Raw genomic sequence first — 25,361 nt, forward strand, 5'->3', positions numbered from 1 at the left:
TTTTACCATACACTGTAAAACCAGGAAATTGATGTTGGTGCACTGCTGTTTACTCAGGTGCAGATCTTAATTCACATGCCACCAGTTTTGGCCTGTACTTTGTTAAATTTTGGCTTTTAGTCCTGTGGTTCCATCACCACAAAGAATCTTCCTGTGTTACCCTTAACTCCTCACCTCCTTCCTTCACCCTACCCCCAGTAACCACAGGTCTGTTCTCCATCACTCTAATTCTGTCACTTTGAGAATTTTCTATAAATGGAACCATACTGAATGCAACCCTTGATGCTTGTACAGTGTTAAGAAGTTGGGTAAGTGGGGTAGTGGCAGGAAATGGGACTAGAAAGGTGCTATGGGGTTTAGATTCAAAAGTGTTTGTGACTTCAGTCTTGAGAGATGGTGTGTTCCTGGTTGTTTAAGCAGTGAAGGGAGATCATGAGCTTTGAGGAACCTAAACTCTGCCTGTCTGTTGGAGGCTCAGCTGCTATGGGTGAGGGAGGGCCAGGGTGTGGAGTCAGGCAGGGTGTGGCAGGGGGACCACATGGAGAGAGACATGTTGGAAGAATGAAGGGTACAGTTTATTGGTATAAGCGAGGGATCGGAGTACAGGGATTTCCCGCTTTGAAGTGGGAGATAACAACTATTAGCAGTGGAACACATGGAAAGCCTGGGGGAGTCGGCAGATATGGAAGGACAAGGTAACGCTGAACAGCCATGATGAGATCTGTTGGTAATAAGGCTACAACAGGCTGGCAAATAGGTTCCACCTCTGTGCCCGGTGGACTGACTTGGTGGTGGCTGCCTAGGTGGTGGGGTGGTCTGAATTCAGCTGTAGGAGGAGGGTCCTGAGATTTATTAGGGATGCTTGCCAGGTTCAGAAGAGGGGAGGGGGTACTCCTGCCACAACTTGGCTTCCTGATCTAGACCTCCTGAACTACAGTGTTCTCTTTTCTGTTGCTGCAGGGGTAGTGATGTGTACGTAGCAGGTGTTAGAACACATCAAACTTAGTTCCTTTTTCTTTTCATAGAAAAACAAAAGCGAATAGCTGAAGAGCAGCAATTTTCAACTGGTATGTCACAAGAATTTTAAAAACATGCAATATCTGACCTCTTTTCCCTTAGACTGTCAAATGAAAAAAAGAAATGACAACAGCCAAAACAGTAGCTGTTTGGTGAGTGGGATGTTCATGTGCAGGCAGCACTCAACCCCCTCCCTCCCAGGGCATGAGGGAGGAGGGTCCTAGAGGGGTGGGGTGATGGGCTGGTACACCTTTCTAATTGGGGATGATGACCTGTATTTAGTTCAACATAAACCTTTCTGAAAAGAAAATTCTCAAGATGGTTGGTAGAATGGCACCTTTGCTACCAAGGAAATCTTTCCTCAGAGCATAGATCTGGCAGCAGAATTTTGAAGGTCCTGTTTGAAATAGGCCATCATTGGCATTGATTTTCTTATGGCCATTGGGCTACACTGCATGGGAATGAGTTTATGCAAGAATTGCCAAATGGCAAGGACCCCTGCTTGTTTAGTGTCCTGCTGTCATCATCTTAGCAGATGTCTCCGTTCTTACCAGGGGCAGTTTTTAGTAGCCCCGTTCACAGTTGCTAACAGTGACAGAGTGCAGAGTGACACCCCCTTGAGCAGATGCGAGACCAGCAACTGCCGCTTTACAGGTGCAGACTTGGGAAAGGGCTTGGAGGAAGAGTCAAGCAGCAGTGAAAACAGCTGTTTCTAAACTGTCAGAGACCAGGCAAAGGGAAAATCAGGCAGTTTATTACGTGAAACCTGTCCAGCCCTGGCCGCCGGCTCAGTGGTTAGAGCATCAGCCAGACTGAAGGGTCTCAGGTTTGCGCCCCGGCCCTGATGTGGCTCATTTAGGAGGCAACCAATTGATGTGTCTCTCTCACATTGATGTTTCTCTCTCTCTCCCTCCCTCCCTCCCTCCCTCCCCTTCTCTCCCTCTCTCTCTGCACCCCCCCCCCCCCCTTCTATTCTCTCTCAATGGAATATCCTTGGGTGAGGATTAATGACAAAAAGCATGAAACCTTCCAGAGTGTAGAACATCTATTAGTCGTCCCCTCCCCCGCCACCTCCCCACTTACGCCCCCCCCCCCCCCAGAATGGACAGGTTCTTCCTGTAATGATCTCTGTTGAATCTGTTATGTTATGATTAGTTTTGTGTAATAAATCACCCCAGAACTTAATGAGTTAGTATTTCTCATGATTGCTCAGTTTGACTGGAGGTTTTTCCGCATATCTTGCTTGGATTCACTCAGGTACCTGTGGTCAGCTGAGTTGCTGGCCTGGGCTCTGCAGGGATAGCTAGGAAGCTGGGCATCTCCATGTCTACAGTGGGCCTGGGTGTGTGGCTAGAGCCTTGGTTCTCAAAGTGTGGTGCCCAGGCCACCAGCAGCTGAATCACCTGGACACTCTGGTTCTTGAGCCCCACACCAAATTTACTGAATCAGGAACTCCGGGATGGGGCCAGGCAGTCTGTGTTCTAACAATCCCTCCAGCTGATTCTGATGCCCCTGAGATGTGAGAATCACTGCTCCTGAGTATTCAGGCTCGCCTTACCCTAGTATTCCCTCCTTCCAGGCTCTCTGTCTCTCTGTCTCTCTGAATTAAGATATTTGTTGTTCCTGCCCTGGATCCTGTTTGTGTTAGTGTGAGGCTGGGGTTTCTTACTGCTCATGGGACATTTGTTGACCATCAGTTATTGTGCCCATGCACATTGGTATCAAGGTAAGACACAGTCCTGGAACGCCCTCAGCTTATAGTCTAGCACAGGTGTAGTGTGCTGTGGGAGGTCGGCCAGTTCAGCAGGGGAAATAATGAATTCACTTGATACATATTGAGCTTGCCTGTCCTGGTAGAAAGAGATATCTAGCAAGTAATTGATTCTAGGAGTTAAAGCACAAAAGGCAAGGCTGGAGCTAGCAATTTGCAAGTCCCCATGCATGCCATAATTCAAAACCAGTTTCCTCAAAGGTGGCTATTTATTGGAATCAATGGGGGGTGGGGGGGAGTCTTTTAAAAATGTGGACTATGCACTTCCCACCCCCATGTGTGTGAATGTTTGGGATCTGCAAGTGTCCTAGGTGTGCCTGACCAGCTAGGTTTGAGGAACACAGTCCTATGGTAAACCATGAAACTGTATGATAACCTGGGGAGGAGAGGAAGAATAGGAGGCTAAGTCTGGGACCTTGGGGGGACTGCCTGTGATTATGCGCTGATATAGGTAGTCTGTGCAGGAAGACTCTTCTGGAACTAGGGGGCCTGGAAGAAGATGAATGGAGAGCAGGGTTGTAGACGCCAAGGGACTGGCGAGTTAGTAGGGGAGGGAGTTTGAGGAGGATCAGATGCACAGCGCTGCATCATTGGTGCCAGAGCTGGAGCCAGGCTGCAGTGGTGACCAGTGAGGGGTGGGCACCGGACGGAGGGCAACCAGTGAAGCAGGGACGGTGTTCTTGTGTGTGTGTGTGTGTGTGTGTGTGTGTGTGTGTTTAAATGAGAAACCTGAGCATGCTGCCCTAGGCAGAGAGGCAGTAGAGAGAGGCAAGTGCAAGAGAGTTATTAATGAACTCACATCCTGGAGGAGAGAAGGATGGATTCAAAGGCCCAGCTTTTAGGATTGGCCCTGAAGAAAAGGAGAGCCACCCTCTCTCATCCTGGGGGGAAGGAGGTAAGAGAAAGTGTATGAAAACAGGAAAGTTTGTAGTTGCTGAAAATGTCTGCATCCCTTTTTCCTGGCAAGTCCAGGGTGCATTTTTCCTTTATTGTGTTCATTTTTACTGATAGGATTGGTGGGTTTTGTGAGCTTTTACATTGTTCAGTGTGCAGTCTCAGATAGGGCCTGTTTGGTGTTAGTGAGGCCACCCATGACTGTGGCACCCCAAGACCTCCACGTTAGAAATGGGCTGGCTGGGTTTCAGCAGTTCCCTTGTAAAGTGCTGCTGGGACTCCTGGGTTTCCTCTTGGAAAGCAAGTTAGTGCCTCGTTAAACCCACAAAGTTCATGTAACTCAGAATGCTGCCGATAATTGCTGTAATTCTGTCTGTGAGCCCCTTACGTTTATCCATCTATGGACCTCTCCTCTTCCTATGCCTCTTATTCTTTCTCCATTCAACCCTTCTTTCCTTCTCTTACTCCTTTCCCCACAATATTTCAGTTTCCTTGAAGGGGTAATAGGCTTTGAGGGTTGGCCTGGCGTCCTCTTGTTCATATGCAGTGTTTCTGAGGGAAGGTGTATCTGTAGGGTTGGTGGCTCCCAGAGTCCTCTCTCACTCTGTGGGGCTGCGGACCGGTGTGTTGGCATTTGGGGCTGGGCATTTCCTCGTGGTGAGATGTGCAGCATCCCTCAGCTGTATTCCTTGGAAATGGGCACTGTGTGTGTGTTTTCAGCTAACCAGGTTGGTGGGTAAGAGCTTTTAGAAGGTAATCAAGGGCATGATGTTTACATGACAAAGGAAAACAGGTTGCTTTTTGTTTCTTGAGATCTAGTTAAAATATTTAGTTAGGCCATGACAGTAGCTGAAAGTGAAGGTATGTGACACAGTATTTGTTGGACTTGAAAATCATGCCTGTTAGGAAGTAAGGGTATAAATGTTTTTTCCTATTCATAATATAGCTATTTAACCTATATTTTAGTATATAGCAGTGGTTCTCAACCTTTTTTGGGCCATGCACCACCTAAGCATCTCTAAAATCCTGTTGCCCCTCCTTGTGACATATCATTCTTATTATTCAAAAAGTGAACTCCTATTCACATGGAGGAAGCCTAAAAGGCCATTACCTTGGTCTAAACAAGCTTCCAAAGAACATGGCATCCATGAAAGAGAAAAGGAATAAAAGGACAGTTGAAGTACTGAGGGAAGAAATCACTAAGAAATTGTTAAAAAAAAATAATAATATGAAGTGATATGAAAAAATAGTAAATAAAGTTTCAAAACATATAATAGAGAACTGAAATGCATAAATGTCATAATATATATTTATATACTGTATATGAGGCCCCACAGCCAGCCAGGTTTGGGAAACACGGTCCTAAACCATGAAACTGTATGATAACCTGGGGAGGAGAGCAAAAAATTTACTGTTAATAACTCATTCTCGAATTGCCCTCCTTAAAAATCAAATCCCCCCCCCCCGCCCTCCCGTGCCCCACATTGGGAACCACTAGTGTATAGCAACCTGAATTTAGACAATTTGGGAGAAGGGAGAAAGTGGAATTTTTGCTTAGGCAAGTGATTTTTTTCAATAAATCCATATATAGTCAAATAAGTGTTTTGATTTTTATTTACTTTAACTGTACAAGTGCTGGAGCCGTTCCCAGCTTTTCTCATCTGCATATTTGTTTGTTTACACGCTTGCTCTGTTTCTAGTCTAATGCACACACATAAGGGAGACTTGCAGATCTTTAAGTCCTAAATGTGAAGAATTGTGGTCACAACCAGCCTGGTCATTAAATGAGGAAGATGGGTCAGTCCTTGAAAGACTATGGTCTGAGTGTTATAAATAAGTACAAGGAGAAAGCAGTCCCAGCGCTGTGAGTCACTGATGTTTCCCTTTCTTTTTCCTACAGAACCTAAAAGCAGATCCAGAAGAGCTTTTTACAAAGCTGGAGAAAATTGGAAAGGGCTCTTTTGGTGAGGTGTTCAAAGGCATTGACAATCGGACTCAGAAAGTGGTTGCCATAAAAATCATTGATCTGGAAGAAGCTGAAGATGAGATAGAGGACATTCAACAGGAAATCACAGTGCTGAGTCAGTGTGATAGTCCATACGTAACCAAATATTATGGATCCTATCTGAAGGTAAGGCTTAAAAATAAAAACGCGATTTTCCATGATGCAGCACTTGCCTGAGACGGAGCAGTGTGTGTGAAGGACTTCAATAAATAGCACAGCGGGTTTCCAGAGGAAGGAGAAACGTTTCGACCTTTGCAATCAAAAGAACTGGGCTTTGATAGTTTTATCATCTTAAATGTCACTAAGGAAATATATTTTTGGTAGAAGTGTTTGATATTGAAATTGCCTTTCCAACAAAACAGTATTTCCAAGGGGACTTTGTCATCAAAATGCATTTCTTACTAAGTTATTATAATGATGACCGCTAAACACCTAATTTTAGCATGGTTTATGATAACTCATGCCAACCTAAGAATATTAGTCTTTTGATATTTTGGTTATCAAATGTGGTTTGATTTAACGCTGTTTTAAAGAATTGATAATGTTGCTTAGTGAGCAGTTTATCTACATTTGACTTTTAAGGATTCTAGGTAAGTAAATACTTAAATAAAATAGAAATAATAATACAACACGGCACAAGGTTTATATGGTTGGTTTATATGGTTGGTTGCTCCTTGATCTTCACCAGTTCTTTAAGTGTTCTTTTCAGTCTTGCATGGAACCACTTTAGATGTTGCAGGGTAAAAATCATTTCATACCACTAAGAAAGTTCAAGACTATTCGTGTGTTCCAGGTTCTTTGACATATGCTTGTTTTACTGAACTTAGAAATGTAGTATCTTTCGAAGTGGAGTTTTGGAAATCTTAAGGACTGGTGAAAAAAAATTATGAAATAATTCTTGTGGAAACTAAAACTTAATAGGTAGAAAGAATACTTCAGAGGGAGGCAGCAATACATCCCGATAATGGAAGACTAGGCCTCCTCCTGTCCTAGCTTTATCCTCTAAATTATGTTGCCGTTTGCAACTTACTCTCTTGTCAAAGGGATAGTGCAGGCTTTCATTTTGTGGAAATGTGATAATAAGGTATAAGTGGAAGAGTGAACATTTTGAGAACTATTGACTCACTAAAATGAATATGTAAAAAAGCAAGTCAAATTGAGTGGTAATGCTATTTTTTTTTCATATCCTAAAGGCTGGCAATATATCATAGGTTAAGTGCACCATTTTGAAATGGAAAAGATACGTTTTGGAGTCAGATGTCATCAACATGAATCTTGCTTGTCTGGGTGTGTGGCCTTGAGCAAGTTTTTTATTTTAAATAACTTCTCTGTTTCTTCATTTGTAAAATGGGAAATAATGGGATATACCTCATTGTTGCAAAGATGAAATGGAATTGCATTAAAGTACCTGACATGTAGTAGCTACTTAATAAGTGTTACTTTCCTTGATTGATTGATTTTATTCATACCTCATCTCTGAATTTACCTTGCAATGAAGGAGGTACCAACTAAAGTCAAAGCAAGGAGGAGGAAGTGTGCCAATAACAGTGGATGTTGCTGTGGAGGTGCATTCACTTTGGGACTTGACAGGGCAAAAAGGGAACACATGTGACTTCCATACGGGAAAGCAAAGGTTTCTTGATGTTGAATTTCTATTGAGAAGAAGCAAACATCTAAAAAAACCCCAACTTGAACTCTCTACTGTAACTTACTGTCCTTTGTGAAATGACTTCAACAATAGTTTCATGGCAAATTGAGTGTTGGGCTTCATGTGGTATTCTAATGTGTTTTAATATGAATTATGGTACCTTCGGCAAAGGAAGTGTGGAAGATCCTCACAACTTTCTGGTGGTTTTATACCATCTAATATTTAACTATGGAATTAAGGATCAAGTGGTTCAAAAGTATTTTCTTCAACCTCAGTTGCTCAGCAGAATTTTTACTGCATTCGGGAATAAATTGCTTTATTGTAGCCAAACATGGTGTTACCTAGACTGCATATACTTAGAGATTCTTCCTGGTAAGGCCTATAATTGCCTGAGTCACTAATTTTAGAACATACATTTTAAGTCAACCTAACCTTGATCTAGAGATGCCCAGTGAATTTATTTAATCAACATAATGTCAGCTGCTAGAATAACCTCCTAAATGTATACTGGCTCAAATATGACAGATGCTTATTTCTTACTCACTGGTAGCCCTAGTTTGTGGGCAGTTTTCCTCCAAACCAGCAGTCACCAACCGGTGGTCTGTGGACCACTGGTGGTCCGTGAGGTCCAAAAGGTTAGCGACCGCTGCTCCAAACAGTGATTGAGGAATCCAAGTTCCTTCTACCTTGTTGTTCCCTCCTTCCATTTGTGGGCTTGCCTGCTTTAAGTCTCATGGGGGCAAAACAATGGAGGCTCCTGTGGGAAGTTTTCATGTTCCTAGGCCTAGACATAGAGCACATTATTTCTTTCTGCTCACATTGTCCTGGCCAGAGCTCAGTCACAGGACCACACCTAACTCAGGCGAGGCTGGAAAATGTCATCTAATTGTGTGCTTCATGGAAGAGGAAATGGGCTTGGTGCTCGGCTAGCCATTCCTTTCCAAAGCCACTTACTATGTTGACTCTCCACGTAGGATAAGAAGTTTTGATAATTTTGTCTACAGTGTTTAGTATATTTTACTAGGCAGATTGTTGTTTAAAAAATAACTACCTCCAGAAAGCCAGGAATAGTATCACAATTTCTTAAAAGATGATTCTGTCTCATTTGACTAAAAACATAATGAACTGCTCTTGTTAAACCATACTAACTATCATAAGTTGGGCAGGGCGGGAATCCAGACCTGTGATTGTATCTGCCCAGTCTTGTGAACAGAGTTTCATTCATTTCCTTGGCCCAGAGGAGGACTCTAGTGATGACCCAGAGGCTGTTTTTCCATCCTCTAGGTAGGCTAATGAAGTTTAAATTAGTATACTCCTGTCAAGTAAGGTAAAAATTAAATTGATATGTGAGACAAATGGGTCTTTGACACAAAGTTGAAAAGAATTGTGGTTTATATGGTTGGTTGCCCTTTAAAAAAAACACCCATAATGTTGTCAGAGGTAATATTCTTAGTTTTTTTAAGTAGTGATGGGAGAGAGGGTCTTAGAATTTCACTTAGTGTTAAGGGGCTTTACATTTTTATAGAGCAAGATTGGCCAAAGAGGAAGTTAGCAGAAAATGGTTTCTTTATTACTGGGTTAGTATTAAAAGTTTGCATAATGATGTTTTGGTTTCAATCATCTAGTCTAGGAAAAGAGGTTAAAAACAATAGGTAAGTAGTCATCTTTGTTGTAGTATGAATATTAAGGAGACATGGCCATGGAGTGAATGGTTGTTTACTAGTGGATTCAGATCCCTGACTTAGAGTAAAATTTTCTTCAGTTCCTAAAAATTTTTAGGGTAGTTTTACCCATTGGATTCACTAGAAAAGTGATATGAAAAAGTCCCTTGATGAGTTTTAGAAAGCAAAGTCCTCTATGTAAGTACAGCTTCTTCTGGTAAAGGATTGTGTTGTGTATGTTAGAGATGTATGTACTCTGGCATAGTTTTTTTAAAGTTACATTCTTTTGACTCGTCATTAGAGTAGTATTAATGAATGAAAAAGCAAGAAAGATGCTAATAGCTTTGCCATTTTTTTTTTTTTCATTTTTAAACATGATATGTCATTCATAGTGCTAAAGCAGAGATCTTCCCACTATAGCCTCTGAGCTTTGGGCTAGCTGCCTAGTTAATAAAATGGCCTTTTTTATTTAATTAAATTAAACAAGGAGAGTTAAGCTTGTTTTGATATTTTTTGATTTGTGGCACCGTCATCATTGATCTATGTAAGACCCTTGTCTATTTTGATCCATTTTATTATTTCACCCTTCATCCCCACTCTGCTGCTCTTTTGTACCACAAGTTTCGATGTGTCTTAGGACAACTTCCTTCTTTCTTTATAGGCTTTACCTTTGGGCAGGTAAAGGGTCACTTTTTCTTGGAAGCATTTGCTTGTTCAAGTACCAGAAACCTTTCTCAGAAGCCTCCCCACACCACTTTCCTCGTATTTCATTCATCAGAACTGAGTCACAGCCAGCCCCTGGCTGTGGGGATGGAGCTGTCTCATTGGTTCCCACCAAACAGAATTTACCTCTGGAGCTGGAAGGGTCACAAGAGCTTCCCTAGAGTCACAAAGTCCTGGAAGAGAGAAATGGGGAGGTGGAGGATCAACCAACTACGCCTCTGAGAAGGGGTTCTGGTGGGTCCTGCCCTTGATGTGCCCATTTTTTGACCATCTACTCTATGCCACCACCATTGGGAAGCCTGGCCTCTGCTCACATGTGAGCTCCCCTATGGGTATGGCCAGTGGGAGTCCACTGGGAAGCTTGAGCATTTCAGCCGAACAGCGGGTCTGCGGGCCCTTAGCCCAGGCTCACCATTTCACACTTGCCTTGAATCCTAGGCGGTTAAATATCATCTTCAGAAGGACGTACTGTCCTAGTGTTGAATTTTTATTTACTGCCTCCTTATTTCTTGGGTAGTTTAACAGGTAATTCTTGCCTAGAATGTATAAATGGTTTTACTTAATCTTCAATACATAGATTATGTTCACCTCTGTAGCTCTGTGCCTTAAGTGAATGGATTTGGATTTGTTCCAGTAACTATGGCCCACTTTGACATGGATCCAGAAGCCAATCTATTAAAAACAAAACTCTTTCCTATGTTGCCGGGAAATTGGAAATGGAGAGCTGCTTCAGCTGTCAGAGCTGGTTGTCACATCAGCCCATGCAGGGTGGCCTTGTCCCTCAAGCTCCTTTGCTCACACCCAGTGTCTGCCAAGAATCCCATTTCTTTGTCTGTGAGTCCTTCCTTGCTCTTGCCTGTGCATGGTTCTGTAGTGGCCCATAAAACAGTCTGGCAGAGTAGCCGGTCCAGGGACTTATTAACACACTTGCTTTCTGCAGAAATGAGTTTTTAATGACAGCTGTGTTTGTTTATTCTTCACCCTTAACATCCTAGGGTAGGTTCTTTGTGGTAACATTGCTTTTTTGTCTGACAGTTGAGACCTGTTGGGCCCTGAAGGACTGAATCATGTGGAGTTAGTTCCTGATCATTTCAAGAGTGGAGGAAGGGATTTAGACATTTCCCTTTTGGGAACCTACCAGACCTAAAGGTTTTTGGTCTGTTTGGGAGTCCTTTTGTCCTTGTTATTCTGATTCATCTTAAAAGAACTAAGTTACTTTGTTGGGGACTTTTCCTCTTTTGCAGCAGTTCTCAACCTATGGGTCGTGACCCCTTTGGGGGTCAAACGACCCTTTCACAGGGGTCGCCTAAGACCATCGGAAAACACGTATATAATTACATATTGTTTTTGTGATTAATCACTATGCTTTAATTATGTTCAATTTGTAACAATGAAATTGGGGTCACCACAATATGAGGAACTGTATTAAAGAGTCGCGCATTAGGAAGGTTGAGAACCACTGCTCTATTGGATATCTAAAAGGTTAATTGAACGAAACCTTTAGGACAGAGGCATTTTCCCTCATAAAGCTCTTTATGAGTAGAATGTTTTCCTTTCTATGGGTGATGCACAAATAACTGTAAAAGGTATTCTGATGTATTATTTGCATTACTGAGGTGGCAAGGATCAAATATCTTCAGACATTTCTGTGCCTGAAGGAAAGAGGATTTTTTAAAAAGGAAATTGTCAGATGATATACAATAGAATATATACAAATAGTTGGCTAACTCTGCAGTTAGTGGGGAAGGATCGCTGTTTTGGCTATTTACTCTTAAGTATCACACTGGGTGAGGTGCCTTTTTACACTGGATAAGGTACTTAACTTAGTTTCCTGAATTTTGATGATTTTTGGTTGACGTAGTATAAGATTGACATTGTGATTCATTATATGCTTCGATTGGCCCTAGTGACTTTTCCCTGCCATTGTCAGTGGAGATCAGTCAATGGCAAGGTTGATTCTAGACCAACGTCTACAGAAGTTAATTACCTGTATTTTTCGTTTACATTTAAGCCTTTTCTCTTGCTTCTAGTCAAGGCTGGTATAGGGTGGCACATGGGTTTTGCAGTCGTTTGGGGGCACATATTTTAAACTGGTGTGATGAGTTGACTTGTGCTGAAATGTGTGATAGAAGACACTGATTCTTTAAAAGTAACAATTGACTTATGTCTCTTCTTTGGGAAGGAAATGCTTTTATACTCGCTTTCTGTCCTGAGGTGTAGCATGAGACTTCTTGTCTTTCTCTTGTCTCTTTTATATCTAGGTGGACTCTGGGTACTTTTCTTTTTGAAAGTTAAGATCCAGTCAGAAATCTTTCAGACTTGTCCCTAGAAGAAAGGGGGCATACATATGCCAAATGCAAAACCACAATGATTTCTTTGATTGCAGGGACCTTTGACCAGCTTGCAGTAAGAACTTGCCTTTAGAAGATCCTTTGGTTCCCTTCAATGTATCCCTCTCCTCAAAGGGATGGCAGCCCGATGGACAGTGGGCACATGACCCTGACATCGACAGACTTCCGTGGAGGTAAGCTGCTCTGTCAGTGTCGCCCAGGCAGACATGCACCTTCCTCATCAGTCCTGAGCCCTGCCTCCATCCACACCTTGTGCACATGTGGTCAGAGAACTCGAGGCTTTTTTCTCCTGCTTCCAGCCACAGCTAGGGTTCTGGTACCTCAGGTAACAAATATTCTTTCTTCCCTGGGACTTAGAAATGAGTGGAGTGAAAGGCTTCTGTGGCAGCTTTCTCCTGGTTGAGATGGTATCTTGAACTCATGGACAATCCTGTATGGCTCTGTGTCTGTCTACCATTGCACATTGGGCTTAATTCTGGCCACTGGTGCCATTTGGGTGCAAGTTGCAAAGAGTCTGTTCCCCCTTCTCACTTGTATTAGGAAATAACCTATTGATGGAGTTGCTGTTAATTGCTATGATGTGTACCCTCGCCTGAGTCTGGTGCTAATGTGTACACATTTTAGAGACCAAGCTCTGAACTTGTTAGAAGGTATTGCTCCAAATCTTGATCCAGAGGACCAGAATCATACGTGTCTCTGGAAAGTGGATTGCAGCCCTGGACAAGCTTGACTGTTGTTGGCAGAAATTCAGCTTCCTCCTGCTATATTCTAAAGGATAGATTTATCAGAATAAATTAGTGTGTTTCCTAGCATATTTTTGTTGTTTTGTTTTTGCTGCAGTTACGAAAAGAGGAGAACTTTTAACTAATGTCGCTGAAAAGAGGAGAACTTTTAACTAATGTCCTTGGGAAAATCTCCTGGGAGCGAACTTATTACACTTTTACTGTTTTAATGTGAAACTGGGAGTTTAAGTGTGGCTGCCAGAATTGATTTTAACCCAAGTATGACCCTTCTAACTTGAATAGAGGTCACATACACTTTTCAACACTGGCGGGGAGAGTGGGTGTTGCAGGACTTGCTAGCCCTTTTGTGGGGTCTTTATTCTAACTCATTAAGAGAATCTTTATGACTTGTGAGGATCTCCTTTCTAACCTCATTGGCACACTTAGTGGCTGTGCTCCTGCAAGGCTCTGGCTAGTGTAGAATGTATGAAGAAGATTGTCTCCTGGTTCCTGCATGCTCCTTGACTTCTCAGGCCTCTCACTATGCGCTCGCTTTCTAAGAGGTGCATTAAACCCTGTGCGATCCCTTGCTCTTTCCTTTATGGGCCCTGTGAACAGGAGGCAGCAGCTTTAATGAAAGGCAGCCATGTACACAATGAACTTCAAAGTAATCGCAGGAGGTTAGGAACTCAAGGTTATTAAGTGAATTTAAATTCTAGCTTCACATATTGGTTTAATAATGTACCAACTTTGATATTACTTTTTCTGGTTTTAATCAAGTGTCTCCCATTTTATAATCGGGAGCTTAGAACTGGTCCATTGGAGTAGCTGTCAACTAGAGTGGCATGTTCTTGGTCTCTGACTTTCTGTTTTCTTCTTGGAGCAAATAATTATTGGGTCCCTTAAGCTATACTGAATGCACCGCAAGTGTTTAGAGTTGTGTCCGTCTTTAACTTGTTTTTAAAAATTGGGATCTCTTGTTTGGTCAGTTGGGATCTCTTACCTGGCAGCTTGGCTTAGGATTGGAGCCCATAGAGCACATTTAACTAGGGTGCACTTGTGCCATTCTGAGAAAAACAGTTTGGAGAACAGGAGAGGAGGTCAGGTGAGGGCAGAGTAAGATGAGTGTGTGGCCTCTTGGATCTGTTTCTTGGAGTTTCTCCAGCACTGACTTAGGAGTGGAGAGCCGAGACAGCAGCTTAAAGAAAATAACCTCGATTAGTGTTGGAGACTCTGGGAGAAGCCTGGGTAAGATTTCCCTGGGACAGAGGGCACGCAGATGGGGGAGATTTGAGAGAGAGAGAGAGATCAGGGAAATTTCTTAGTAAAGATACTGAACTGAAGGAGAGAGAAAGGAAAGCCAAATTGGAACTTTGGGCTGTATCAGACTGTCCTTTAGGTGATGGCTTGTGTGCTATCCCACCCTAGACAGGGCTGTAGGTGAGTGCTGTTCAGTGTCGGGTAGCTTGAGTGTGAACTGGATGTGATCACAGCAGGCTATTCTGCACACGTACACCCAGTTTTCATAGTTTATTATTCAGATAGCATGGTTTTCTGTTCCTAAATTTTAAGAAAGGGAATTTCACTTGAAAAAGTCTTCCCCTGAAAGTTTGTCACCGGTGATGTCAGCCTCTTTGCTGTCCCAGTTCCCTACCTACCTCTCTCGGCTGTTCCTGGCAGTGTCTGTGCACAGCCTGCGCCCCCGGGAAACGAGCCGGCAGTGTGCAGGTTCGTGTGGCTCTGCCTGGGGTTGCTCTCTTCCTGGCAGACCACTTCATTGTCTCCCTGAGAGGCTATGCAAGTGAACCCCAGTTCAGTTCCTGAAAACTGTTTTTAGTCACGTTGGTTAATTAGAGGCTCAAGAGTTTCAAACCACATATACGAGGTGTGAATAATGTGATTATAAATATTGTTGAAACCCTCTGTTGTGGTTCCCTCCCTTTTTTGTATTCTCATGTCAAAGTTTAAGCAGTAACTTGAATGACCAGGTTGGTTCTAGAACAGTGATGGTGAACCTATGACACGCTAACTCATTTTTTTGGTTGATTTTTCTTTGTTAAATGGCATTTAAATATATAAAATAAATATCAAAAATATAAGTGTTTGTTTTACTATGGTTGCAAATATCAAAAAATTTCTATATGTGACATGGCACCAGAGTTAAGTTAGGGTTTTTCAAAATGCTGACATGCCGAGCTCAAAAGGTTTGCCATCACTGTTCTAGAAAGACAGTGTGTTGGCTAGTCTGACATGGATGTGCCTGTTTTACTCATCATAAATAATAAGAAAAGTTGTGGGCACTTGAGGACCTTGAGGTGTGTGATGTGTAATTTAAAAAATGTGAGCCCCCATTGTTCTCTTGAGTCTTAAATAATGAAACTTGCTATTAATATCACTCACAGTGTATTAAGTCAGGCCTTCCCAACTTTTGTATGTTGAATCAAACTTCCTTGTCACTCGTGGAGTGAGGTTCTTGGGGTACTACTGAAGTAAGAACTTTCAGAAGCCCCCATGGGAGGATGGGATGTTGAAAAAGACTTTATTTGCCTTAAGTTACATTCCTCAGATTCCAAAGTCCCCTGCCCCTAAGCCAGTCCTGGAAAAAGTGCAGCTGGGGTTCCAGCAGAGCTAGAAACAAGGCCAGTGTCCAGAGCGTCCGTTCCATGTTGCAGCCAGTATAGTTCAGCTTCCAAGTTAATGAAAATCCATTGGTCCATTGTGGGAGTCCCACATGGCCATGTGGGTGCAGGGAAGCACAGTGTGTGTGTGTGTGTGTGTGTGTGTGTGTGTGTGTGTGTGTGTGTGTGAGAGAGAGAGAGAGAGAGAGAGAGAGAGAGAGAGAGAGAGAGAGAGATTTCTTTGTTTGGATGTTTAAATATTGCAGTGGCCACATCCATCCTGGCCACTAATTTGTTCCCAGGTATGTCTGGCAGGTAGTCATCCTCCCATGTCATGCAGACTTTACTGGGTATGCATCTGTTGTCCAGTTCCTTCGCATCAATCAGCAGGGAACAGACTTAGCAAAGCTATATAAATGGCATGCCTATATTATTTAGCCTTCCCTTTCCTCCTTTCCTGTTAAGTAATAACCAAGTTATTACAGCACCACCAGAATCTCATTATCATAGGCACATAGTTGGGCTCCATGGATGGAGAGGAGGTAATAAAGGGTCTCAGGTTGACTGGTGAGATGCCAGCTAGCCCATGGACAGCTCCTAGCTGACGGGCAGCTCCCTAGGGGTTCCTAGGAGGAGCCCAGTTCTTGGAGATAATAGTAGGTGCTGCCTGATGAAATTTTGGATGTGTTTGGTTTAGCAGGTTTCTGTTACTGCATTCTCAGAGCATTGAGGCTCTTAAGGGAGGCAAATATGCCGCATTTCCTAAATGTGTTTTCTTGTGGGATCCTCCGTTCTCTTTGTCTCTCTCTTTTTTAGTGGTAAATTTCATTCGATACTGAGTCCCTGGCAGATCAACATGCCTGGGAAGATGAATCTTAGGAAACATCATGTGGTTAAGAACCTAGTAGATGTGGAGATGCCAAATTAGCAATGAGTACTCGCATTCTGCCACACTCCTGCTGTTTTGCTGTCTTTGACAAGCATTCCTTAAAATGTTGGTGTTTTAAAAACTGGATGAATTAACAAAAACTATGAAGCAATAAATAAAAGGCAACTACTGAAATAGCATGTTAATGTTTTAAATAGTTATTTTTCAGTGAATAGTTTTCTGAGTGATGCTGTAGAATTTGAGAGAAAACCAGGTATGAAGTATTTGGCCACATCCTGATCCTCAGGAAACAAAGTAATGTTACACAAAATCATGAGCTGAAACCTACTGTAGGTTAAAATTTTAATGAACAGAAATTGTTGAGGGATTGAGGGGTTTCTGATTAATACCACGTTACCCTAAAATTCTTTTGTCTCAATTTTTCTTGAAATCATTCTAAAGGTTTTCTAAGGTTTCTCTTTATCAGGTGGGTGTGGTTCGTGCATTTTACTTAAGCATTTGAGTGTTAATAAGCTACTTGGTTGGCTGTGTAGAGAACAGCAGTGGGCAGGGCAGTGACGACCCTGGCCCTCGCATCTGGGGAACATGACAGCCTTTCTCCGAGTGGATTCCTAGTATCTCTATTTGCCCTTCTTTACCTTGGTTACTGTTGGTGTTTGGCTGTTTTTGTTACTTGCTTTTTTTTTTTTTTTTTTTTGCCCACTCATCTAGTCTGAGCTTTTAAGTGCTGCTGGAGCTCCTAAACCTTAGCTCCAGACTTGGACCCCTCTGAGCCACAGGTCTGATTATGGAAGCATCTGCCAGCCAGCTCCCCTGGAGTATCCGTGGGAACTTCACAATCAACATGCCCAAAGCGGTGAATTCTCTGATGAGCTGGGTCTCTGGAAATCAAAAGTTCCCACAATCAAGGGATTGATTAGAAAGAGCTTATTTAATCCAGAGGTAGTAACTGAAAACAGGAACATAGGGGGCTTTGAAGGCCAAAACTGCGCATGGCCTGTCCCACCCCTGAACTGGAACCTCTAGGCGATGACCTGGTGGTGTTTAAGAATGGCCTGGTTTAAATTCCTGTGATAACAGTATCTCCCTTAGGCCGTGCATCAGAGTCACCTTAGAAATGTGTAGGGCTTTATAAGAGTGAGCCTGTCAGGACACAAGGCCTTTATTTGAAGCTGTTTTCAGAGGAGCTATGTGGAAGGCCCTCATGAAATTAACCAGTGGTCTCTAGGAAGCAGGCAATCTGGAGACAGTTACCAGAACATTCTTTACCAGCGGCTGTGTGGGATGCCTTAGTGCAGCGGTTCTCAACCTGTGGGTCGCGACCCCTTTGGGGGTCAAACGACCCTTTCACAGGGGTCACCTAAGACCATCGGAAAACACATATATAATTACATATTGTTTTTGTGATTAATCACTATGCTTTAATTATGTTCCATTTGTAACAATGAAATTGGGGGTCACCACAACGTGAGGAACTGCATTAAAGGGTTGGGCATTAGGAAGGTTGAGAACCACTGCCTTAGTGGCTCCCACATCCTGCATTCCCTCCCCTTTTTGTTAACGTTGCTCCTGGGACTCTCCAGGTAGGAGAACTCAGGCACGTTGGCTGCAGCAGGTGGTCCCCACTGTCCCTTTGAAGGAGGTGGGGAGACGGTGCGGGAGGGGAGCAATAAACCTTCTCCCACGTTGTTGGCACAGGTTCTGTGTCCTTACAGGCTCTGACACACCACCTACCACTCTGGCCTTTCAGCCTCTGCACAGCTTGTTTCCCTTGATTGTTCTTGCTGGTGTAATTGAGGGGTGGAGATGACTTTAGGAGAAGTCAGAGTGACCCAGGTTCAGCACCTGTTTTTGGGCCCATCACAGTGCCAGTTTTTCTACACATCTTGTCATCCACTCACCTCAGCTCTAGGGATGGGAGGAAAAGCCTCCTTCTCGCCTTTCCTCCAAATGGAGGACACACACCAGGCAAGGCGGGAGGTAGGGTTTGCGTGGATTTAGAGGCAAAGGCCAGCAGGGGCCTGCTGGGTGTGTGCGTAGAGCTGCCCCCATGAGCTAGCCAGTAGGACCCCCACCTGTATCTCTGGAGCACTTAATTCAGTGACTCAAAGTCCGTGGCCCATAATTTGAAGTGAACAATATGAGACTGAGAAATTAGGTTTTAGCCTCTAATTTGTGGGGCATCTTTGCTGTCTTTGTGGCATGGAAAGTAAAATAAGTGGACATAAAACATTTAGTATGGTAGGTGTGGGAAGAAGAAATAATACAAAAAGAATTTTGTTGATGGTCCTCAAGGTGGGAGACTGCAAACCAATACACAGAACACATGGGGGATCTGACCCAGCAAGTGGGGGCTGCATGGCTGGGTGGTCTCCCCGGAGGATGGCTCTGAGCCAAGACCCAAGAACGAAGGCAGGAAGCAGCCTGGCTGTTTGGAGGAAGAGTGCTGTGGGCCGAGGAGATGGCGAGGAACAGCCTGGCAGATAGGAAGGCTTTCGCGTGGGCTCGCTCGCTCCCTGGGCCTGTGCCAGAATCTGTCTGGTGAGTTGGGAGGAATCTGAAATATACTTGTTGCTTCTAGAAATGCTCGACTAAGATTGTTGGACTCTAAGTATATTAAAACTTGGGAAGGAGAGTGGAATGAGTGCCAGGAAATGAGATGATTTGTCCATTTTATCATCTGTTGTGTGATTCCTTTGGGTTGTTTTCTTAGGTTTTTGGCTTATTCTGATTTCAGGGTTACTTCCAAATAACTGTCTAGTTGCCATGCTTATTTCTATTTCCACTATGTATTGTCTTCAATTAATCTACTCTGCTCTAAGGAAAATGGGTTTTGGGTTTATGATTCTTTTTAAGGACATGAATATAGTAAGTAGAGTCTCTGAAAAGAAGGAATTTATGTGCATTTTAATGAACATGATCACATACACAGCTCTTTGAAACCTCCTTTGAGTGGTAATTTCCCAGCTGTTTACAAATTGGGTTTTTTATTTTGTGGAGGGGGAGGCATTCTTTAAGAAGGACCAAATTGTTGGTCTGCACCCAGAGGAGACCACCGATGCTGGCCCAGGGCAGAGCCCAGCTGAGAGATGCTGACTTGTTTTAGTCCTGGGTTTCTGGTTGCACAGAGAACCGGCAGCAACAGCCTGTCACTGGTCCCGCAGCAGTGGGAGGATAGCTTTTCCCTTGCACAGTAGCCTCATGCCTTCGTTTGACATGGTGGTGCGCCTTCTTTTCTCCATGAGAATTCCCTTTCTCTGAGCAGTAAACAAAAGCTTTATCCTTGTGGCTTAAGTTAGGATCTTAACAATGTTCTCTAGCACTTGTCAAGGTTTGCAGCTCAGACTGGTTGATGCCAGATTGAGAGAGGATGTCTGGTGCTTCCGGTGCCTCCACTGGCAGAGTCGTCATTTCCCTGCACTAATGGGTGCTCATCTGGGCTCTTGGTTGGAACAGCAGAACTCCCCTCCTCTTCCACATGCACCCACACAGTGGCAGCCTCCCTCCAAGGCTTCCTCTACCATTTGGAAGTCATCTGCTGCATTCCGCATTGGCCTCAGCCAGCTGCAACTTCTGGGAGAGGGAGACGCACATCTGCTTTCCCGGGGAGTGATTTTTACTATGCAAGTAACTGTCCTTATGTTACTGGGAAAAATAGAAACGATACATGAAGTCCATGGTGTCAGACTCCAGGGTGACTGGATAAAAGCAGAACCACTTCCTTTTTTGGGGGGTGGACTAAACAAATCTGCAAGTAAATCTTACTCTGAAATCATAAGGGAATACATTTTATTTTGCAATCAATCATGGGAAAAAAAATTGTAGGCCCAGTGCCAACGATAATATAAAAGATCTGCTTTGAAATGTTTCCGAGGATGGGGACTGTGGACTCCTTCTCTCTCCCGAACACACTGTCCCAGTGTAATTGAAAGTCCCTGAAGACATTTGGCAGCTCCAGTGTATGTTTTTCTACCTCAAAAGTTGAATGAATTAAAATTTCAATAGGCTAAATATTTTACTTCTTCAAAAAGAAACCCAGCTCTATTTTCTGGCTGTTACCTATAGTTTAAAAGAAGTATTTACTGTATTTCTAGTTCTCTTTGTCTCATCGTACATGTTCTGCGTATTTAAACCTCTGTTTGGAGTAGCTAAACACAGCTGAGAGCTAATTATGCCAAGGCCTTCCTCCCCTAAAACTTCTGTATTTCTGAGTAAATTTTTAAAAAATGGTATAGTATATGACATCACAAATCTTACCGGGGTTATGTCATGAGTGGCTGCGTGGTATGTAATTAAAGAGAAGACTGGTTCCTAGTGAGATGAGTGAACTTTCTCCTGTCCAGTAGATTATGCAGCAAGCATGACATTTAGGTCTTTGGGTAAATAAAGTCATTTGCTTCAAAGTAAGAACAATGGACTGTGGGAGCCAAGCCCTTTATTGAATCGTGCCTGTCAGTAACACGTCATGACCACTGCTGACGGACCATGGTTTGCTAGGTGCTGGACCCTGGGCACCTGGGATTTGCATGTCTGATTATAAATTGAGAACATGTGCATGTATCTAACTGTTCACTGTAAATACACCTGTGCAGAAAATAAAACATTAGAAAGTGGCCACAGCGTTGGAAGAGAAGCAGAGGGTTCAAGGAGCAGAAACATTTCCTCAGTACAGTCAAGCATTGAGCAGACATGCATATTGAAAACTTCCTTTGGAAGCTGTTCGCCTTTAGACCAAACGCTACACAAGGCAGTCATGGTGTAAATATGAATTTGCCACCCGTGCATTGAAACACATCATTTGTTTTTGGTGAATCTACCAATTCCATACATTGTTAATATTAAAGGCACCTCTTTAAATCTGTAAAACACAATGAAGTCTTTATTCTTTCTCACCACACTCACCCTCTGACTTGGTCTTATCTGATCTCTTTGGGCTGTGTCTTTATCAAAGAATTAATGCTAAGTCCTCAATAATCACTTTTGGTTTTATTGTTTTTGTAGTAGATATTTCTGACATGTTGCATAAGGATCATTGAGATCATCTATCAGAGGATAACGTTGTAATTACTGAAATGTTTCACTTTTGCAGAAAGAGCGTATTGTTAACTTCGTAGCAAGATTTATGGCATAGAACTTGCTCGATTTGGTGGTTTGTAATCATTTACTGATGTTTGCTCTTTAATGAGGATAGATACAAGGGAGGAAAGAAAAAGCGTTCTTTTACCTCCCAGGGCACTTTTTTCATGCTTCTCTTTGTTACTTCTTTCCCCTCAGATTTAGATTATATGTGAATGTATTTCCCTGATAACCTTGTGAGCATCCGTAAGTTTAAGCAGTGATTTTATTCATCTTAATATCTACCAGCATTCAGCACAGAAACTCCCCATTAATAGATTTATTGCTGTGTTGTGTCAATTCTATGCTGATGGAAGAGAGGAATATCTGTACCCATTGGGGAGAGTTTAATACTAAAATCCGTGAACACGTAAGCACACAGTTACAAGGTCATCTTTACCAGAAGAGACAATCCTGTGACTTATGCCCCAAGAAGAGCTTTATAGGGAATGCCCAGTGTTCTTTCCAATTTATTAAAGGATATTAGGACAATAATTCTTAAACGGGGCATGGAGGGTTGTGTGTGAATCCCTCAAATTATAGACATACGTTTTGTAAATTGATGCACTTTTTAGCAGTCAGATTAGAGTTCCTTGATTTCTGAAACAGTTAAATGTTAAGAATAGTTACATTAGAATGTATTTTCCTCACTGGAATTCTTTAGAAATTGCTTAGAGGTCATGATTTTTTTATTGTGATTCTGGCTTAGGTTTCTGACTCAGTGTCAGAATATCTGAATTTGAGTCCCAGTTGCTCTCCTTTCTTCCCGTTGACTAGGTATCTTAATTTGTAAAATGTTAAGAAATCCAGCTGGGTGTAGTTCAGTAGCTAAGTTTCGACCCATGAACAGAAGGTCATGGTTCAATTCCTGGTCAGGGCACATGCCTGGGTTGTGGGCTCGATCCCCAGTAGGGGGCATGCAGGAAGCAGCTGATCAGTGATTCTCTCTCATCATTGACGTTTCTATCTCTCCCTCTCACTTTCTCTGAAAAAAAAAAAGTATAAATATGTATGTATATGTATACGAGATTACCTAAGTAGACAGTATGATTGCATCAAATGAAATACTCTCTATGAAGGTATTTAGTAATTTGTGAGGTGCCACTGCATTGCATGGATGCAAAATGGTGGTGGGGACTCCACCTACTTGACCAGCAGGAAGACACTAGAAATTCTGGGGCCACCCATTGTGAAGGAGAATGTGGCTGTCCCTAGTCCTGTGGAGGACTCGGCCCTCCCCTCCTTCAGTGAATGTCGCCACCCAACACTGGGTCACAGCTGAGTGGCCCCTGCTGATAGAGGGGACGGAAGATGGCCTGGGAGGACAGCAGTTCTGTAAGAAAGTGAGAGTTGACCTCTCTTCCTGTCCTTTCAGGTTTCTGCCAAACCAAGGCTGACTGGTTGTTAAGGAGTACAGATACCAAGGCAAGTTCAGGCCTGAAAACACTGCAGACCAGGCTGTGCTGTGCTGAGCAAATCCTGAGAGTTATGGGGGTGGGGGAAGGGGGCAGGTGGTATTAGAAAGTCAGATAAGAAAATGTTACCCATACAGAGACTCTCACACATAAAGTTCATTTCCAAAAGCACCTTTTTCTTCTCTAGAAATAACCCTCTTTGTGCCCAGGCAGCACTGCGTCCCTGCACATAGAAAAGCACTGGTTGCCATAATACCCTCCCTTTTCCTGGGAGTTCTGTCCATTCCTTAGCAGGAACCTCCTCCACCTCCTTCTGGACCTTTTCCAGGTGTAAGTGTTATGTTGTCATGTCATGAAAAGTCCCATGAGTCAGGATAGTTGCTAGAATATTCTGTTTCATTCAAGGACAAAATCATTTGAACTTCTAGCTGTCTGTCTGTTTGTTTGTCTATCTTTATACAGAAGCGGTTTATTGATCACTTTCCTTACCCATAGTTCTTGTTCTTTCTGAGTAAATTTTAATTTATAAATTACAAAGAAATTACCTATTTGATTCTGGATTTTCAAATTTACTATCATAAAATATTGCAGTCTGTTTGCATTTAAAATTTTTTTCCTCTCTGTAATAATATTCTTTTTTTTTTTTTTTTGCTATACTTGCAAATTAGTGTTTTGGTATTTTGTTCTCGATTACAGACATTGGAGGTTATTATTTTTAAAATTAATGTATATTATTGCTTATTCTAATATTTTCTATTAATTATACATGTATCTTTATCTTTATTCTTTTCCTTACTTTCCTTAGGTTGGTTCCTTTCCTTAGGCTTCTGTCTTCTTCCTAACTTTTGTATTGAACATTTAATTTTTTTCCTTTTTCGGCTTGGTAATAGGAATACATAATGCTGTAAGTTTTCCTTTGGCTTTTTTCTGTAGTTTCTGGTGTATGTAGTGTTTCCAACATCATGTTTTGATTTTTTTTGTTTGCGCGAAGGATTTGATCCAGTAATTTACAGTTGCCTTGTTTCCCTTTGTGCTGTTTCAGGTCTTACTGTACAACCTTATTTTTAATTGTGTATAGCGGCCTTTCTCCCATTTCACACTTGTTTCCAACACTAGAAGACTTTCCTTGCCTTTGTTCTCCTCTCAGGGCCTGGGAAGAGAGGGAGAAGCCTGGGATCTCCTGTCCCCACCCCTTTCCTCATCAGTGTGCTTACTCTTGGTGTTCGGAATTATTCTCCTTCCATTGTGTGCCTCAGGATTGCTTTGGGGTGAGCAGAGAAGGGGTGTGCTAATGGGATGAGAGGTGGTGAGACCGGCTGAAGGCTTTAGGACCTGCTGCATTCTTGGACCTGCAAGTTCCTTTACTCTTCTGGCTCCTTTTTTAGGGCCTGGGCCTACTGCAGCTGCCTCATAGGATGTGGTGAGCACTAGTGGAAATAATGTGTGTACGTGGGCACCAGCAATGTGCTTAACACACAAAAGGTCCACCACTGTGCTCGCTTCGGCAGCACATATACTAAAAGGTCCACCACAGCATGTGCCTCCTCTCCTGCTTCCAGCCAGGCCAGTCACAGGCTTTCTGTGCATCAGACCTGTGCTGGGTCCCCACCTCGCTCCTTCACTCTAGCAGCCTCTTCAGACAGTATTGACAAATCATTTTCCACAGAAATTCTGTTTTTTAAATGTAAGGCCTTCTTCCCTATGGGTGCCCGTTATAGACCCACAGCTGCTGTGTCATTCCGCCTCAGCCAGCCTTCAGTTGTGTTGCTGAGATAACGCACAAGTTCAAAATGCACTTGAGAAGTAGGGTAGCCAATGGGGAAAGTGACTCAAAGGGATTTAATGTTCTCCTATGCTTGTGGGATCATCTTATTATCTAAGGATTAGTAAAATGATTGGGACTGACCTTTATTTACCTGGGATGACTCGCATACAGGGGTGGGCAAAAATAGGCTTATAGTTGTTCTTATAGGAAAAAAAAATACATAATACACGAATAAATGATAATACAAGAGTAAACTTTCACATACACTGTAAACCTACTTTTGCCCATACTTGTATATTCTGAGCACCCCTTCACTTAAAAACATTGCTATATGTCACTTGTTAGAAAGGAAAACAACTTTTCCTCTACCCTCTTTTTGACTAGGAGGGGTCTGTAAATTAAAATGACAAAAGATTAACAGGAAAAAAGTTTATAAGTATGCATACTCATTAAATGATAGAGGCTTATATCCTAATTAAGGAAAAGGGAGGAGAAGGACAAATGTGTTTCTTTAGGAAAGACAAATGGGATTTTACAGCAGATAAGAAAATATGTGCTGTTGTCTCTACAGATAGGAGAGGTTCTGCTTCCTCCTTCAGGCCTGGGGATTTGTGGTAGGTTTATTCTGTTCTTCCTCCTGAAAGTAGGCCCACCCCAAAGAGGGGCTTTATGCAGCCTCGCCTCCCAGAAATTGCTGCTTTAGTCAGATAAGGGAAGGTCCTAGCAGGCTTCTTTTTGCATCTGTTAAATAAAAAATGTTTTCAGCT

General features: G+C 42.7%; 1 protein-coding gene across 2 annotated transcripts in view; it reads left to right on the forward strand.

Moving 5' to 3' along the window:
* The window catches only part of STK24 (serine/threonine kinase 24), a 103,220-nt gene that overhangs the window by 41,262 nt on the left and 36,597 nt on the right, over nt 1-25,361 (forward strand). Inside the window, exons 1-2 of one of the 2 annotated variants that reach the window (XM_070408689.1) lie at nt 3,098-3,683; nt 5,583-5,813. In XM_070408689.1, the coding sequence (XP_070264790.1) occupies nt 3,606-3,683; nt 5,583-5,813 (309 nt within the window). In that variant the 5' untranslated portion in view covers nt 3,098-3,605. Of the gene's footprint in view, nt 1-3,097; nt 3,684-5,582; nt 5,814-25,361 lie in introns of those variants that run through there. The other variant, XM_070408688.1, reaches the window with a different exon arrangement.

Source organism: Myotis yumanensis, unplaced genomic scaffold (assembly GCF_028538775.1).
Source record: "Myotis yumanensis isolate MYYU_CA2020_CCGP unplaced genomic scaffold, mMyoYum1.0.hap1 SCAF_3, whole genome shotgun sequence".
Classification (NCBI taxonomy): domain Eukaryota; kingdom Metazoa; phylum Chordata; class Mammalia; order Chiroptera; family Vespertilionidae; genus Myotis; species Myotis yumanensis.